This window comes from Mustela putorius, unplaced genomic scaffold (genome assembly GCF_011764305.1).
Source record: "Mustela putorius furo isolate JIRA1106 unplaced genomic scaffold, ASM1176430v1.1 tig00003834_pilon_pilon_pilon, whole genome shotgun sequence".
Lineage (NCBI taxonomy): Eukaryota > Metazoa > Chordata > Mammalia > Carnivora > Mustelidae > Mustela > Mustela putorius.
This window is the reverse complement of record NW_025421987.1, coordinates 37068982-37087283: the sequence shown is the minus strand read 5'-3', so window position 1 is coordinate 37087283 and position 18302 is coordinate 37068982. Positions and strand designations below refer to the sequence as shown.

Sequence of the window (18302 nt, the reverse complement as noted above, 5' to 3'; positions counted from 1 at the left end):
AAAATATACCTATGTGGTCTTTTTTTCCTCTTGGTTAAGCTGATAACCAGTGCTCAGGAGCCAGTCTGACAGCACCCCCTGTACCTCAGTTAGAACAGAGCTCTTGGGTATTAGAAATGCTTCTCTCCCATGCTTGTTCAATTGCCCAGAGGAAACAAGAGCCAAACGTCCTGCTGGTGCTTCGGAATGAACTCTTGAGTTTGTTTCTCCCTCCAGTGCATGTGGAGGCCTAGGAATACCAGCTGCATCCCTGTGATATTGTTGAGACTAGCCAGAGTGGAGAGACCCAGGGATTTTTCCAGTCTTGAGACATCTGCTGGTCACCAGGGAAGGCTCTGCCATGCTAGGATCCTTTGGCTTTGGCCACTTGCCGCCATATTATCACTAAGTGAAAGAGCTTGGTGCTTCCTCTGCAGCCAGATGAAAGTTCTAGGAATTTACAGGTCTGAAAAGCACTGTGACTTTGTGGAATCACAGTTGTAACCAGGAAGAGCTGCCCAGATTCTGGGAACAGTAAGACAATTACAGGCCAGTGGAGCAGAAAGGAGTACAGTGTTGAAATACGCTATATTCAAGTTGAGTGGTGAGTATGGAAAAGGGCAGCAGCACAACAGTCAGAAGTCTAGGGTCAGGCATATCATTGACTCTTACCAGCTATGTGGGTCTGGGTCACTTAGCCTTACTGAGTCCCATCTGAAATGGGCACAGTAGGGATGCTTCGGTGGCTCAGTTGTTAAGTGTCTGCATTCAGCTCAAGTCATGATCCCAGGGTCCTGGGACTAAGTCCCGCATCAGGCTCCCTGCTCAGTTGGGAGCCTGCTTCTCCTTCTGCCTGCTGCTCCCCCTGCTTGTGCTCTCTCTCTCTCTCTGACAAATAAATAAATAATTTTTTCTAAAGGAGTGTTTGAAATGGGGACAGTAATGTGCTCTAGACCTGGAGGCTGGCTTAATTTAAGAATCAAATGAAATCATCTGCAGGAGGATAATTTATATTCTAAATACAGTACACAGATATAACTTGTCCTTACTTTTAAATACACTCTGTCCCTTATCAGTACAACTCTCTGCACAGACTTTATTATTTTCAGATTGCTTTATAGAAATTTACATGTTTATTTTCCCTGAGTGACTTAAGTTCCATGAGGATAAAGACTATATTACTTCCCTTTCATCTTTAGCTCTAGCTTCTCCTAAGTACTCAATCTTTTTTGTTGAATGAATGAATAATATTAGCCTACAAATTTACCAAACGCAGGAGGATAATGGTGTGTTACATGAACATATAAAACAAGAAAGTCTGTCATTCTGTATCTTTCAGAGATACAGCATTGGATTATGACATTCTCTTTTCCGTGTTCAGCATGAGTAATTCAGTCAGGACTTAGCGGAGCCACATAGTAAGGGTATCTGGTTTTGTTTACAGCCAAGATAAGCAGGAGTTTTCACCAGGAAACAAAAGTTCAGGTTCTTCTTGCTGTCTGACCTCTTGCCTGATGAACTCCTGCTACCTGGAGTGATGCTATCCAAACTCAGAACCAAACAGCCACAGACAAGTTTTTGGAAGAATATTTCACTACCTAAATTCTGGTGCTTTCCATCTGGAACTCAGGAACCAAAGTGGGTCCTGCAAATATCCTTGTTACCCAAATATATTCGCTTCCTCAGCTTGGATTGGGAGGATGCCCCATTCTCCAGATATATTTATAACGTTCCCTTTATCCAAATCCACAGGTGCACACACACATATATGTACAGATATAAAAGCCGAGCTTTTTCTTGATGACACCTGTCATCTCTGCTGTCCGGGATAAAGATCATCTAATATAACACATCCGAACCTTCTGCCTAATGGTGCAGTCAGAATCCATTCTGCTCTGGGAAGGACCTGAAACGATGGAGCTGTAGGGACCAGCCTGACGCTGCTTCTCAGGACTCACTGTCCCTACGGAAGGAACAAACCTTTGCAGGCCACCTCTGAATCCCTAGCACCTAGCACAGCCTCATTCTCCTTTAATGCTTTCTAAATGAGTGAGTACTAGGGCCAGCTGTGAAGGGTGGGGGACAAGTATGTGTTGTGATCACACAGCAGAAATGAAGACACTGCTGTTGGCTTAAAGGGCTTTGCCCTAGCACCAACACTGAGCGAGTATTTATGGTCCACTAGATATTTTAACAAAGTATTTACAAACCCTTTGGCCACGTTTAATGCAAACTGCCCCTAATGCACAGCTTTTTCAAATATAAGTTTTTTAGTTTTTTGTTTTATTGTTATTCTAAAATCTTCAAGCTATACGATTTTACTGCTCTTTATTCAGAAGGGAATCGAGACAAGTTTTATTAAAACAAAAAACAAAAGAGGGACGCCTGTTTGGCTCAGTTTGTTAAGTATCTGCCTTTCATTCAGGTCATGATCCCAAGGTGCTGGGATCGAGCCCCATGTTGGGCTCCCTGCTCAGCAAGGAGCCTGCTCTCCCTCTGTCTGCTGCTCCCCCTGCTTGTGTGCGCTCTCTCTCTCCCTCTCTGACAAATAAATAAAAATCTTGAACAACAACAACAAACCTCACTTGTGGGGGAGAAGCAAGTTCTTACCTATGAACCAAAGTGTTCTTGAGGCCACCAACCAGGCCTCGGGCGATGGTCTTCACTCTGGGGGTGAGAATGGCTTGAGAGACGTGGAAGGAGCCACGTGGGGCCCGCTCACTCAGAGTGGTCTCCAAGAAGAGGATGAGTTTGCGCACACTTGTGGTGTTCGCCCAGGGCGCTGGGATCTTCTTTCCGGGCCACAGGAAGGGGTATTGCTTGTAGAAGGGACAGTGATAGAAAATAAGAACCTGAAACATTCAAAACAGAAAAAGGAGAACAATTCATGAATAAGCTGAATGTCAGTTCCTTGGCTTTGCCCTGATTGTAGGAATAAAGGCAAACAAATATAAGCATGTAGAAATTCAAGAATTGTATGTATATATATATATATAGAGAGAGAGAGAGAGAGAGAAACCAATAAGCAAAGATTTTAGTACTTCTGTATGTCTGACTTTGAAGATGCTTTGTTTTTGTCACGAAACACCTCTGGAAGGATGATAAAATCCTGAACCCCTTCTCAGATCACATTTTAAATGAATGTATAAGATAAAATTGGATTACAAAGGAAATCAATGAGACCAAAATATAGCTATCAGTAGATTATCAACTTGTAATAAATTAGTGTACATGCTTCATAATAATACATTAAATAAAAGTACTGTGTTGTAAGTTTACTAAGTTCCATCATTTTGAGTTAATGATGAGTAAAAATGATATTTCAAATAACTGAAATGTGATACGGAAATACCTGTGATTTCTATGGGGACAAAATCACGGGTAGGGCCGATACTTATGTGGTTGAGTGCCTGCGCTCATCATCAATGGGTATATGAATTTTCAGTTAGAGGTGAGAAGGAAGAAGAATGAAGATTTTTCCTATCCAAATCCACAGACTGCTTAAATCCTGCCCATGCCCCGCCCCTTGGGGCTCTGAGCCCCAGATGGAGGGCCCTGTGGCCAGTGCTGTCTGCAAGGGAGGACTCCTAGGCTCTTGAAATTGACACTCCCAGGGTTGAGACCAACACCTTGCACTAATCTGGGACTACCCTGAGCTTCAATCAGGGAAGCCGACTGAACGACATAACCCTTCCCAGGAGGGGGTGGGAAGGCGGTATTCCAGGAAAGACAGACTTCCAGGAGGCGGTGGGTCTTCAGTGGGACCCCTCGGGGCTGGTGGTGATTTTGAAAATAATTAGTGAGCCAGATCCACAGCATTAATTAGTTTCTGGGAGGCAGCTGAGGGACGGGGAGTTGCTATTTTCATTGTCCCAATTCAGAGTTCTGCTGCTTAGGTTTCTAGAAGTTGTCTATTTTTCCCTGCTCCCAAACACCAGTAATCTCTTCCTGGAGGAATGTCCAGCATGTTTACACTCCCTGGACTGCCATGGTCGGATAGCTGGCCCTAGAGCGTAATCCCCCAGGCACCTGAGAAGCAGGGCTCTGAATGCGTGTCCGGTTTCCAATGTGGTGAGCTATGGACCAAAGTGACTAACTGCTCCTGTGGACCCAGAGCAAGGGCGCGTCAGGCTGGGTGCACCCAACAGGCTAATAGTTGTTGTTTTTAATGGTGTTGAGTAATGTCTGACTGACTGCTAATGATGCCTGTGGTAAACACGTGTGTTAATGAGGTTAATCACAGGCTCATGGTAAGCAGATTGTTAGGGAGATTGGCAGGATTCCCTGCTGCTGGTGTAATTGGCTAGCTGGGAGGCTGGGGTCTCCTGCCTCCGAAAGGGAGGTCAGCTGTCCTGTGACATGGACGGCGGCAGTGAGATCCTTCCCTGTCGGGCCATTTTCAGAGCTGCCCGACCCCTGAGCGTTGTTACGGCTGTTCTCTCTACTCTCCCTTAGAGAAGGTGCAAATAGGACAAGCTGTAGAAAAGGGGCTCTAGGCCTTTCCTCGAGTGCCTGAGCAATCTGACCGCAGGGTTAGAAGGAGGAGTTCTGTTTACACGAGGACCTCAGTCCAGCAAACCAACTGTTATTCTAAGGGATTCTAGGGGCAGTGACTTCTGCCCTAGGGCCTGTGTTTTGCATCTGCCTCCCTGCCTTGCTCTGCCATCTTTTTCTCTGAAATACTCTCCCCCACCCAGCTCAGCAACTTATGTTCAGTTCTTCTCCGGAGACTCAGATTTGAAATCTACTTTCTTTTGAAAATTATTCCTTGACTGACTATCTCTTATTCTGATGGGTCCTTTCCTGGAGGCTCCTGGACTAGAGATCTATGCTAGGTACTATTTTTCAACTGATTGCTTACAAACCCCTTTCTTTATACAGTACCTCTGAGGCAGTTTTACTTTGCCACTGTGTTTTGGTTGTTTTTTTATGAGTGTTAAGGACTCTTACCTTTTCATTAAGATTCAAAATATTGCCAAACCGTAGATTAAGTCTTCTAATTCATCGTACCTCAAAACCCACAGCCATGATGTACACCTATTAGTGAGCTGTGATGTCATTGTTTCATGTAGTTAATGAAATTTGACTGAATGGTAGTATACTTCTTGCTATGAAACTGCAGTGATAAAATAATCAGGGGGTTCCCATGCAAGGCAGCTCTTTACATAATGAAGATTTAAAGTTTAACCACCAGTAGGGCCCTGCTTCCAGCAGGGGGTAGATCACTGATGGCTGTGAGGTCTCCATTTAGCTTTTAGGAAGAGACATGGCAGGGAAAAGCTGGGGAGAGCAGGAAGAGCAGGGAGAGCCTAGAATCCAAATGGATGACATTCTCCCTTTTTCTGACAGGTCATCACAGAGTCTCTCCTTCATAATTTTTGGAGTAGCTGTAGTTGGAAGACACAGATTAGTCCATATTTAAAAGCAAGGATGGCTCACCATTCTGCTGCTAGAAATTCACGGTCCCCCTCATCATTATTCCTGAAGACACCCGTTACTCCCGCAGACTTCCAAACAATTTGGTGTGCAATATGGCAGTCCATACAGGACACTATCTGTGCGTAAAATTATAAAGCTGTATTTATAACAGATATCTGATTGACAAACTTAGCTATACTGAGATTTAACCTTATCCGAATCCCACATTCAAAAGCCCTTCTTCAGATCTACAGCCCTTTATCATTCTCTGAAACCTCTGAGACCCTCCGATAACACAGGCTCATGAATAAAGAGAAGGGGTGTTTATTATAATGATCTATGCTCCTCGTTGTGAAAACCACCAAGATGAGGGGAAGGCCCTGGGATGGCATCAGGAGCCGTGGGGAGCAAACAGCCGATGACTCTACCTCGGATCTTGCCACTCACTAGGAACGTTCTCTCGGGCAAGTTGCTTAGTCTCTCTATGCCTCAGTTTACTCCTCCGTAAAATGAGGGTAACAAAACACCTATCTCACAGTGTTGTGGAGAGGATTCAGTGTGCTAATCCATGTACCTAGCACAGTATAAAGGCTCAATAAAGGTTAGCTATCAAGGTGACCTTGTCATTCCTATTATTTCATATTGTAAGAGGGACTCCACTGAGGAAAAAAAAAATTCTCCAAATTAGACTTGTGAGTCTGAAAAGATATCTAGCCAGATTGGGAGCAGAGGTGTGATAAACATTTGGCCAGCCATCATTACAAAGTTTTAGTGAGGAAAAGTGGCTTAGGTAAGTTTTAATAGATCCTGAGATCTAACTCATTAGCTCCTGTGGCGTCAAAGGTTTTAGCCCTTTCAGAGGTGCGCAAACCCCCCTGGGGTTTCCAGTTCCTCAGGCCAAACCTGGGAGTCATCCGTGAAGCCCGTTTCTTTTGTGCCCTGAATCCCATCGATTGGAAAACCCTGTTGGCTCTACCTTCTGATAGATTCTAAATCTGATCACTTTCCCCATTGTCTTCCTACCAGCTACAGAGACCCCGTTACCGTGTAATTCAGGACACAGCACCCTGTACAGAACCTTCCTCGCTCAGAGTGGAAGCCTGAGTTCCCACCCCGCCGTCCATGACCTCTGACCCCCTCCCACCCCGCCGTCCATGACCTCTGACCCCCTTCCCACCCCGCCGTCCATGACCTCTGACCCCTTCCGCTGCTCTGCTCTCCAGTCCCATGGCCCCTGCGTCTCCCCAAAGAGAACCAGGCAGTGGAGGGTTCCTCTGCTGGGAAAGCTCTTCCCCAAACAGGCCCATGATTAACTCCCTTGAACATCTACCCTGATCAACCTATTTAAAATCGATACCAACCCTCCAACCTACAGAACTTTGGTTCCTCCCAACCATGCTTACCTTTCTGTTTTCATCACTCATATCACTTTTAGCATTTTATGTAATGTATTTATTATGGCGATTATCTACGATCTCTTTCTTACACCTGAATGAAAGCTCCACGAAGGCAAGGATCTTTGTTTTATTTACTAATTTATCCCAAGTGCCTGGACTGGTGCTCAGCACACACCTGGTATTCATGAATATTTGCAAGTGAATAATCTTTAATTGATTTTTAATTGAAAGGTCTTCCCCAAGTTCAAAAATAGTTGCCTCTTTAAGATGCGTTGGTTAAGGCACCTATGAGTAAGCAAACAACTATGAAAGAAAGGGATTTGCTTGCTTTCTTTTGTTAAAGAGCATCTAAATTGGAGACTGATCTTTCTCAAAGCTCCCCTCGCCCCCCAGTGTCTCATACTGTGGGATCCGGGCAGCATGTATCTGAGGCCCACATTCCTTTTCCTGACTATGCCCCTCAAGGCCTCGCTTTGGGGTTTCTTCCAGGCTTAAGGGACCTGGGACAGCTCTCAGGCCTGGATCCCTTTGTTGGGCTCTTCCTTCAGTCTCTCAAGCCAAGCCCCCAAATCTGTTAAAATAGCCTTTTCAAATATTAACAGCTCTGAGATGAATCACTTCCATGCTTATGTCAGCTAATGTAGGGATTATCTGACAGTGAGTTAAAGGCAGGATGGACTCCCCATCCTTCAGGGGAACTAGGGGCCTGAAAAGGGATTCCAGGGGAGATAGGAAGAAAAAAAAGCGGGGGGCAATCACCAGGGGGTCCAATTTCATGAAGCTGCCCTGGGCTGGTTCTGGCCAGGCCACTCAAATTCAGATACTTCCAACAGGCTGCCCAATCAATCGTAACTATCTGGCAGGTGTTAATCCCAGTTCACTGGTGCCCAAGAACTAGTGGGTATATCTGAGTCTGAAGCTATCCGAGAGTCCAGGACCCAGGGAGAATCTGTGTTGCCTTCTAGCCTAAGCGCCCGGGGTGAGCTGCCTTTTCTGGCTGAAAAGGCAGAAAGAGCCCTGCTGCCCTTGCAAGTGGGTCTGTCTCCTCTCACCTGGCACTTCTTCTCCCACAGGGCTCGCAGCGTCATGCTCTCCACACTGCAGGCGGAGCACAGCTTGTTTCCAAAGGCCTCCTGGATTCGGAGAACCAGGCGCTTGTGGTGGGCCTCATCCATGGCGTAGAAGTGGTTGAAATCCAGGAAGACGATCTCCTGGGGGTGTTGGGTCAGAAATGAGTCAATCTCCATCAGCCCATCCCAGACCTTGATGCCAAAAAGTCCGTGAATGAAGTAGATCTCCTGGTCGGCATCCCCGGGTTTGGAAGACACACGCAGGTCGAAGTAGCGGATCCCGGCTTCCAGCTGCTCTCGGAAGGTCAGGTTCTGCGTCACGGACCACTTCTTCATGAGCTTCTTCACCAAGGAGATCCTGGCCAGGCGTTTGATGGCTGCGGTTTGGTCAGGGCCCACCGGGGACTTCTCATCGACCCAGTAGCTGAACGAGTCATGGGAGCCTGTGTGGAGAGCAACAAAGGTGGGGAGCCAGGTGAGACCAGAGCTGGGAAAAATGAACCCGCCCATCAGGAAGCGGCAAAAAACTAGCAAACACACACAAAAATGTCAATAAATACTTGCATAAATTTTCAAGCTTGCTAGACTAGAAGGAAGCACAAATTAAAGTAAGGTAGTCTTATTAGCAGCTTGGTAGGCCTGAAGTACCGGCTCTAATTCTCACAGACGACTAGCGTGAGGTGAATTACTAAATGCCCTTTTGGAAAGCTCCTTAGAAACGTGTTTGTTAAGAGGAGCTTTAAAATATTCATACCACTTGATCTAGTAATTTCATTTCAGGAACGCTCTTCTGGGGAAAGAAATTAATGTTGGGAAAACAAAGATGTTTGCTACAGAATATTCATAGTAAGACAAACTGGAGGTTGCCTAAGTGTCTCTTACGGAAGAAGGCTCCAGGCCGGCAGATCCGCTTTATTCATGCGGTCCGTGAAGCAAAGAGGAGAACCCCGCATCTAGCTCAGTAATTCTGGGACAGGCGTTTACATTCTAGGAAAGGCAGATTGTTAGAAATCAACTGTTATTACGTCTACTATTCTTTATGCTCTTGTACATACACTATTGTACTATCGTGAAAACCTGAGTCAGTAGGAATGACTTCTTGACAAATCAGGTCATCATTTTTAAGAGCTCAACACAGCTTACTTAGATGGCCTTCTTTTTGGACACATATCTTAATAAGCCAAATCTGTCCTTAAATGGTCAAATATGGGTTCTTTTCCTCTGCCTGAAAGAAAAGAGGGTAGTTCCCCTCCCAGGCACTGCGGTGATCTTATGGTTACAAAGTTCAGGAGACCATTAGAGACACAGTTCTAACTATAATGAGGAAACACTTCAGTAGTAGTAACTCAAGGTGAGAATGATCTTTAACAAATATCATCCATTGGTCATTGGTTTCTTGTAAATTGACGTGGAAACTGCCCTTCTTCCAACCCAACCAGCTCTGTTCTTAAAGACTTCCCATTTTAGAAACAGATTTTTAAATTCCTACTAGCTGGCTGTTATCAATTATTCTTTTGACTTAATTTTAAATACATATTATTTCCATGTTCTTTAAAATAAATCAATCTTCTCAGAAATAGAGCAAAAGAAGAAAAACAGGAGATGATCAGGCACGTTTTATTTGTATGTAGCCTCTAGAAAAGGGAGGATACTCATTAACTATTAAGAAAAAGCATGTTTATTAATCCTTAGGCAAAGTCAATTTTGCAAGCGAGAAAATTACTAGCGTATTTCAGGTTAAAAAAAAACAATTGCCATTACTAATAGAAATGTGGAGCAAATCCCCCTGGATTTTCCGTATTGGTTGTCTCTGTTAATGAGACTCACAGGATACTTGCCTAATGCTCTGCTTTCTTTGGCCTGTACAGAAATGGGAAATCTTTTTACCTCCTCATTGAGAGATTTATTATGAATACCTTACACATGGATGGTGAACAGCCAGTTTTCCTTTCTTTTTAAATTATACTAGTGGCCCAGCTGTTCAGGATGGAGTGTGTGATACAGTGCGAGGCCCACACTGAACTTAATTCTTCCCTGGGTCTCAGGGAATAGTCATTACCCAGGCACGGAGAAGCGACAAATTCCCTCTGGTTCCCTCTTGCTGGTGCCAAGCCCAGTCTCATCTCCGCAGGGAGATGTGCTAACAACCTCCAGCGGCTCTTCTCTGTGCCCCAGGGTTGTGCAGCAATGTGACAGCGATGGGGCCCCAGAGACCATTTCTGGATACACAGGGACATGAGTGGTGCCCAGGGATGGCTGTGTATATTCCCAAGGAACACTCAATTTCTGTCTCTTTGTTCCCCTCTCCATTTCCTCTTTTCCTTTCTGACGTCCTACGTCCAGTGCCACCCCTGGACAGGAGAGGACACGACAATGGAGCCGATTGTTTGCAGAATGTTTTATGGCATTGTCCTACCCAGGCCTACCTACAGCAGTCAAAACTGCTGTCACTCATTAAAAGCAGGAGTTTTTGCTTTTCTACTTGGTTTTTTTTTCTCCTCTGGGAAGCTTTTGCCTCATACAGAGTGAGTGAAGTCACATTCAGGCCTGAGTGCATTTAACTATCTCTTTTTCAATACATGGAATAAAAATGCCCTCCCCTCTCCTGCACATAGAATAATTACAAATTATGCACTCTGCTAATAGTACATATACAAAGAAAATCCTAATGCTTTAAAGCCCAAATTCATTAGCAAAATTTCTTCTTCTCCCTAGAGTTGACGGAAGTTATTTTACTTTATAAGACTGTTGACAGAACTACCTCTCCCCCTCTGGCCTGGCATGCATGCATTAAACTCATGCACTCCACCAGAAGAGGAGGAAGAGCCTCTGTTAACGACCCCTTGCCTTATTTCTATGAGAACTACTGCATGGGAATTAGGGAGGGCAGCTCCAGGAGCGGCTCCTGCTGGTCAGTTTTATGACAAGGTTCGAAGAAATTTAGGAGCTCCTCCTGCTGTAAGTTCTGCCATGGAAAGTATTTTTGCTGCTTCCTTATTTTTGCTTTACCACCTGGCAGTACCTTCTTCACTCACCCCTTCACGCATCTTCACTCACCCCTAGCTTCTCTCTGGAACCTTCCATCCCCTTATGTTCTGTGATGCATACTTCTAGACATTCCTATCTGTTAACCACTCTTGTTCTTTTTCCTTTGCTGGCTTCTCTTCTTCCGTGTCCCCAGACTTAAATATTTCCCAAGGATCTGTTCTCTATTTGCTTCTTTTCCCCCTCCAGGGGTTTCATCTGCTTCCTAGGTTTATCATAGCACCTTTGTGAGGATGACACCAAAACCTTCATTTCAAGCTCAAACTCTTCTAAGTTCCAAATTTGTTTCCAGTTTCCTGCTGCGGTCTCCCTCCTTGATGGCCTGCTCACACAACAGATGACAGATTTCAGAGTCCACCTGCTCATGCTGTCCCTCTTACCCCACAAAGTGACTCTTCTGAATTTCTGCCCACAGTTCAGTGACCTGAACTTGACACCTTGGATTCTATTTCGATTCTGCCCCACCCCCACCCCCACTCTTCGTCCACCCAGTGAGCAAAACTTTACCTTTCACTTTTGCAACATATATCACACCCGTCTCTTCTTTAAACTTCAACTAACACCCCCCTTGTTCATATACTCATTATCTGTCACATGATCAGGACCGAAAAGACCCTAATATAATCCCTTCCATTCCAGCCTCTCTCCAATCTGTTCATGTTTGAAAGCTAATCATCTCAAGATACAGTGCTGATCATGTCTCTTCGTCCTTCCTCCCTCCCCAACCAGATCCCTACTCTGAGCACTGTTGTTCAGGAGTCTTCAGTATGGCCCCAGTGTGTCATGTTAGACTCATCTCTCACCAGGTCTCCACACACAAGCTGACATCTGCTGATGTACAGTGTACCCGGACGGGCAGACCTCCTCCTGGACTTAATTTTCCATAAAATATTCTCTCACTCTAACCCAGTCTACGAATTCTCCCCCAGCATTTATAACCCGTATTGGGCAAACTGCTTACCCCATGTCTGTCTCCTCCTTTTCTTCTGCCTCATTGTGATTTGACTTCTATTTCCCCCCAACCTGAGAGCCCAGGGTCTACTGGCTCTACTTCTCCTTCAGCTATAAGCAAGGGTGTTATGTGCACGCTCATCTGCGGAATTCTTAATTATAACTACTTGAAGGCTGTTAGGATCACGGTGGAGGCACATTTTCTGTCTATACATGCAGATCATGTGCACAGCCCAAAATGGACATGGAGATATTAACATGATATTTTTCTAATATACTTTTTGAATATCAACAAATGCTTTTCTTTTCTCCAGTATTTCTCATTTATAGAGTGGACTCAATAAGGTTTTAGGAACTAGTAGACATCAAATGTTAGATGACTGTTTTTCGGACTCTGGGTAGGGAATTTTGTTGTCATCTCAGGGACAATCCATACAGAGCAGCAAGTTCGGCCACACAACTCCTCTTTCATCTTCTACACTCAGTAGATTGCTAGCACCCCTAATTTTAGCCCTACAAGGGTGAAGGCTTTTCCTCCAATTTTTGGAAACTCATTTTTCTACAATCATTTCATTTTCACAATTACTACTCTTTCTCTTCCTTACAGAGTCAACAGGCATTGCAAATGTTTCCTTTTCCCCTTTTTAGGTGTACAAGCCATGGATAATATGTGAAAAAGCACTTTGTATTCTGAAGCAGTGATTCTCAACCTTGAGTGCACATCCAAATCCTCTAGGGGAGTTTTGTGGGTTTTATTTTGTTTTTTTTTTAAGATTTTATTTATTTATTCATGAGAGATACACAGAGGGAGAAAGAGAATGGGGGGTGCAGAGGGAGAAGCAGACTCCCCACTGAGCAGAGAGCCCAATGCAGGACTCGATCCCAGGACCCTGGGATCATGACCTGAGCCGAAGGCAGTTGTTTAGCCGTCTGAGCCACTCAGGTGCCCTCGGGAGCTTTTAAAAACACCAATGCCCCTGACCCCACCCAGACCCACAGAGTCAGAATCTCTCTGGGGTGGGAGTTGAAACTGGAAGACTTGAAAAGCTTCCAGGTGATTCTGCTGGGCACTCAGGCTTGACACCTGCTGCCATACATAGAAGAGCATCCTTTCCTAACAAGCTCACTGACTTCTGGGATCTCCTATTCTGATGGGTCTTCTAGTACTTTCAGATCTTCAAATAATAATTTGGTGGACTGCATTTCCCATATCCTCAGCCTTCTTTTCATTCCAGAAATTCATGCTTCCTATCTTTTGACCAACAAAATAACCATTGCTTGTTTGTGAAGAGGAAAAATATCAGGAGGACTTACTTTCTTTATCATGCTTTCTAGTAAGTGATTAAATAAGGTTATTTAAGGTTAATAAGGGCCCTTGAGATACGGGCTGGGTTACAGAGTTCAGAATGAAGTCATTGTGGCAGCAAAACCACGAGGAAAGAGATTTGAATGGGAAGAAGACAATAAGCTGTGTGCTCAATGTTTTTTCTCCTACATACCATTAGATTCCAAGATTAAGAGGCCAGGTACAGGAAAATGAGCTGGCCTTCTGACGACCAGGGACAACCAGTTTGCTCTTTATCTGGAACACCAGTTGCTACTTTTCTTCCTGAGGTTTGTTACGTGGGAACTAGGAGATCTCAAGTGAATGCACAGCAGTTTTTAGTCACAGCATTTTCATTACCCATTTCTTGTAATTTAGGGAAGTAGCCATTTTTTTTTCTGAACTCACTTAATTAAAAAGGATTTAAAGCAAGCTTCTTGGGAACATGGTCTCTAAATAAAACAGGAAATCAAACCACACACCCTGCAATGAACATTTCATTAGAGCCATGTCATCTGAAATGACATGGTGACACACTTACAGCCAGGAAGGGAAGACAGAGACAAGAGTTAAGGGAATAATAGGAGAAAGAGAAACTCCTTATCACATTTCTGGGTGGCACTGGGCAAGTGGGGATAGTGACCCCATGTCAAAGAACTTCTGACCTCACATACTTAAGAAAATTTCTTTTCTCCACCACCTGCCTTTGGCGAGCCCTTCTAATTTTGAAGCCCATCATCCCCCTCCAAGCTTATTCACTGAAACCCACACCCCCACCCCATGTTCACTCACACAGCATTAATGTCTCCTGTGCCCCTAGGCTATGCATTCTCAGTGGGGTGGCACCGCCCCAGGGGACAGAAATCTGTTCTTGAGGGATGAAAAAATTCCTTCTCTTTTTATGTATAAAGCACAGATGTATATATACACAGTACTTAAACAGATATACAGTATTTCTGTGGCATTAATATATCATTGTTTGTGGAGGGAGAGAAAGTAGTAAACGGGACAGAACTGGCTAAAAAGACTCCATAGTGATAAAAAACAAAATGCTGAGAAATAGCACTCTAGACTGAACTCTCCAGTAATCAAAGGGACATCTGACTCGTCTGGGCTGGACCTCTGGCCCTAAACCTTTTATATATTTATTTTTTTCATTTGTTTCAAGTTTTTATTTAAATTTTAGTTAACATATAGCCTAATGTTAATTTCAGGTATAAAATATAGTGATTCAACACGTACATATAACGCCCAGTGCTCATCACAAGGCCCTCCTTAATCTCCATCACCCATTTAACCCAACCCCTCACCTACCTGCCCCTTTTTTGATCCATAATCAGCATGTCTCTCAATGCCTCCAGCAATTGCTTCCCACTGGACACCCATCCGTAAGTTGCCTCAGTACTGGAAGGTTCTCTTCCCTGCTGCCAGAACGCCAATGAGTTGGGAACTGATTCAATTCCCTCTTTTCCAGTTATTTTTTACGGATTTTATTTATTTATTTGAGAGAGGGAGAGAGAAAGTGAGCATAAGAGTGCAAGAGCAGGGGGAGGGAGAAGCAGACTCTCCAGCTGAGCAGGGAGCCTGACAAGAGTCTCCATCCCAGGACCTGCAGATCATAACCTGAGCCAAAGGCAGATGTTTAACAGACTGAGCCATCCAGGTGCCCCTCTAGTTATCTTTCAAATATTCCCACTAGGCATCTCCAGGTCCAACAAGTCATTTCTCTGCCTCCTTAGCTGCAAAGGACCCAGATTTGACGTTTCTTTTTTTTTTTTTTTCTTTTAAGATTTTATTTATTTATTTGACACAGAGAGAGAGAGAGAGAGAAATCACAAGTAGGCAGAGAGGCAGGCAGAGAGAGTGGGGGAGAGCAGGCTCCCTGCTGAGCAGAGAGCCCGACATGGGGCTCGAGCCCATGACCTGAGCCGAAGGCATAGGCTTTAACCCACTGAGCCACCCAGGTGCCCCAAGACTTGACGTTTCTAAGATGTCAATGTAGCAAGAAGAATGTTGAGTCCTGAGACCTAACTTAATGAATTAGCAGAGTGCTGAATGAGCTAATGGAGAGTTCCCATGGTGGGTACGAGCATGGAGTCTGGTGCCAGGCTGCTTAAGTTCATAATCCTGGCACTACTGTTTACTAGCTATGTAACTGAAATGTTGTGTCTCAGTTTCCTCATTTGTAAAATGGGGATAACAACTGTACTAACATTAATTGTTTGTGGTTAAGGTGAAATGATTAACTCCCCGGTAAGCACTTGGAAGAGTCCCTGGCCCACAGAATGAGTTCAAACACATCATCACTATTGTTATTTCACTCTCAAGGAATTTTTGTGTCATCTTCCACTTGGATGATGATATCTGGTTTTTAAACAATGTTGTCAAACCTCATTAAAGATTTATATTCAGAGATCTGCTGTGGCAGTTAAATGGGAAAAATGAAATTAGCATTTGACTGGTTTATTTTAGGTTACCAACATCAAAGCCAACATCAAAAAGAGCAAGTTCAGATCACAGTATTTACAGTTTAAGTGTAAACTGACACTAAACATAAAATAATAAATTATCTCCACTTAGCAACTGAGGAATGTCAATAACTCAGGAATAAATAAACATACTGACTACACAATTTCAAAGTAGGAGAGAGAAAGTTCCATGGATATTCTTGAACTTTCTGTTTTTAACATCATAGAATTACATATCCTCAAGAGAGTTTTATACAAGAACAGTTATAGAAAAACAAATCCAACCTCTTTCTAAAAACATGTTAGGACATTTTGGGAGAGCAAAAGCCTATAATCCATTATTTGAAATGGCAAAAAAACAGCAATGTTTTTTTCCCGTCAGTGTTCACAAGTATCACTAAAACACTCAAACACGAAGAAATCATCCAAGAAAAGGACCTTTCCATAATATAAGGTATTTTAAATACCAAATACCAGTATCAACAACACCTTCAGAAGTTCTTCTGCATCTTCTTACATATTTGAAAATATTAGTGCATAGCTCCTAAGGACATGAGCACAGCCAACTTGATGTTAGTCTTACACGCTTTATCACTTTCTATTTTTCTTTGCATGGGTTTTTCAGGCCTCTTGGGTTCACCTATGTTATTCACAGGCTTTTCACTGTTTGAGAAGACATTTTCATTCACTAACATGGGAATTTGAGAGCCCTTGAGCTAAGGATACAAAATATTCTCCATCTTCTCACCCGGATATACCTGCAACTTAAAGGTGTTTACTAGCCCACATGGCTGAATTCACTATGATGAGATATTTGACTAGTGAATTTCAGGTAAAACAAATTTATAAGTTGTTATGGCAAATGTTTATATAGCGAGCTTTCATAGTAGAGTTATTTTAGGGGTGTTTGAGACTAATGTCTCTTACCAAAACATTTTGTGCATGTTTGTGTGTATGTGTTGACACTAAAACTGGCCCATCTGAGATGAAATTCAGAGAAAATTCTTTTTTCAGGGAGGAAAAACTGCCATGCTTCATTTACTTGGAAAAGCGTGTTTAAAAGAATTGAAAAAAAAGCCACCATTTTACAGGAAGTATGTTTACTAATATCAACAGAGAGCTTTAAATAGATATAATAATTATTCTGCAAAATTTAAAGACAACTATTTATTTTGAGCTCATTTTGTAAGGAGCCATCTAAACTCCATGTAAACTCAAGATTTTTATTAGGACTTAATCATATTATTTCCATCAACCCCTAAGATAGTCTGGTCCACTCAAAGCTTGCTCTTAAAACATGTACTGAACGTGTGCATTGGATATTAGGAATCGTCAGAGGGTTCAACTCTGGGTCACATGATTTGTAACTAACATATTCTTTCCCTGATTATTAGCCTACACCCTGTCAAATGAGGCCAGATTATTCAGGCAGCTTGCAAGAAAACAGATGCAGCTGTCTTGCCAGTTACCCACTGGAGCTATGTGGCATAAAATGGCCTTGAATGTCAAATTTATTTTTCCAAATAAATTTTCCAAATTTCCAAATGTAAAATACAGACACTTAAAAAATGTTCCAGGCAAGTTAAGAAGATCTTAGTTGCAATGAAGATACTTCCCCATCTAAAAACAACAACAAAAAGATATTAAAGGTACCCAAACACAAAAGACCACAACCCTGCTTATACTCTATCTTAATAGAGCTAGGTCACTCATATGTCTGGAAGATTTCTGGGCAGGTATATAGGCTAAGCTAGATCCAAAAATGGTCAGTGCAAACAGTAGAAGAGAGGCAGTATCATACTTTATAAAGAGAAAAGGTCTTAAGAGTTTAAGCCAAAGAAAGAGACTGATTTTCTTGCATCCCCTAAGGAGGAAAAGAAGAGAAAACAGATCCCAAATGGAACTGGGACTAGCAGCCCAGCTGAATCATACTTCCTCATGATAACTGACCGTCCATCTTTGGGTTTCAGAGACAACAGCCTGGTGACTTCTTAGCCATTTTAAAGGGTTGAATTTTTCTGAGAAAATAAGAGGCTTTTATGCCTCGATTTACCTGGAGCCCAGACAACTTTACCTTCATAGAATTTCTCTTAAATATATCTTCAGACAATATTTCTTAGAAAATGAGCTAAAAATGAGGTTTAGAGCCTCAAACACATTATCTCACTGTTTATATTTTAGTGGATCTGTGATTTTTAAGAAATTCAGAACATTTTCAAATGTACTAAATTGAAGGAACTCAAAAGCATTCCCACTCAAGATCATTTGATAAAAGACTCGGTACTTTTCTAAGGTTTGGGGAGATGACTGCTTAATTTTAGAAATGACTAAAAGCCTGCATCTTGGTATGCCTATGGAACTTATCAGCAAGGCCAAGTTTAGGAAGAAGAGGTCTTTAGGAACTACTCACTCCCTTAGCACCAGTGTCTGCTCTCAGACTCAGAATGACAAAGAATATGAGGGACACCTCTGGCCCATCAGAGATCATTGGCTCAAGTGGACTCCAGATCCCCTACTGTTCAGTTCTTACTTCTGTGGAGGCCACTTCCTCCCCCTCTCTGGCATCTTCCTGACTCATGACAGTGAACTCTGCCAGGACTGTGGGCCTCCAGGGAGAGCCATGTGGAAGGGCACAACGGCAGAGCAGGAG

The 18302-nt window shown here is 43.3% G+C and overlaps 1 protein-coding gene and 1 long non-coding RNA gene across 4 annotated transcripts in view; one reads left to right on the top strand and one right to left on the bottom strand.

Annotated features, from left to right (window-relative positions):
• PLCXD2 (phosphatidylinositol specific phospholipase C X domain containing 2) overlaps nucleotides 1-18302 on the bottom strand; it is a 51821-nt gene that overhangs the window by 14160 nt on the left and 19359 nt on the right. For both annotated transcript variants that reach the window (XR_200110.3, XM_004761468.3), the window contains exons 2-3: nucleotides 7847-8307; nucleotides 2590-2831 (exon numbers count right to left, since the gene is read on the bottom strand). Coding sequence is in view for 1 of the 2 variants with exons in the window: in XM_004761468.3 (XP_004761525.1) it covers nucleotides 2590-2831; nucleotides 7847-8307 (703 nt within the window). In the remaining variant the exon portion in view is untranslated. The remainder of the gene's footprint in view (nucleotides 1-2589; nucleotides 2832-7846; nucleotides 8308-18302) is intronic.
• The window catches only part of LOC123394376, a 49914-nt gene continuing 39863 nt past the window's right edge, over nucleotides 8252-18302 (top strand). The window contains exon 1 of one of the 2 annotated variants that reach the window (XR_006609082.1): nucleotides 8252-8339. This is a non-coding gene — a long non-coding RNA (uncharacterized LOC123394376). The remainder of the gene's footprint in view (nucleotides 8340-18302) is intronic. The other variant, XR_006609081.1, reaches the window with a different exon arrangement.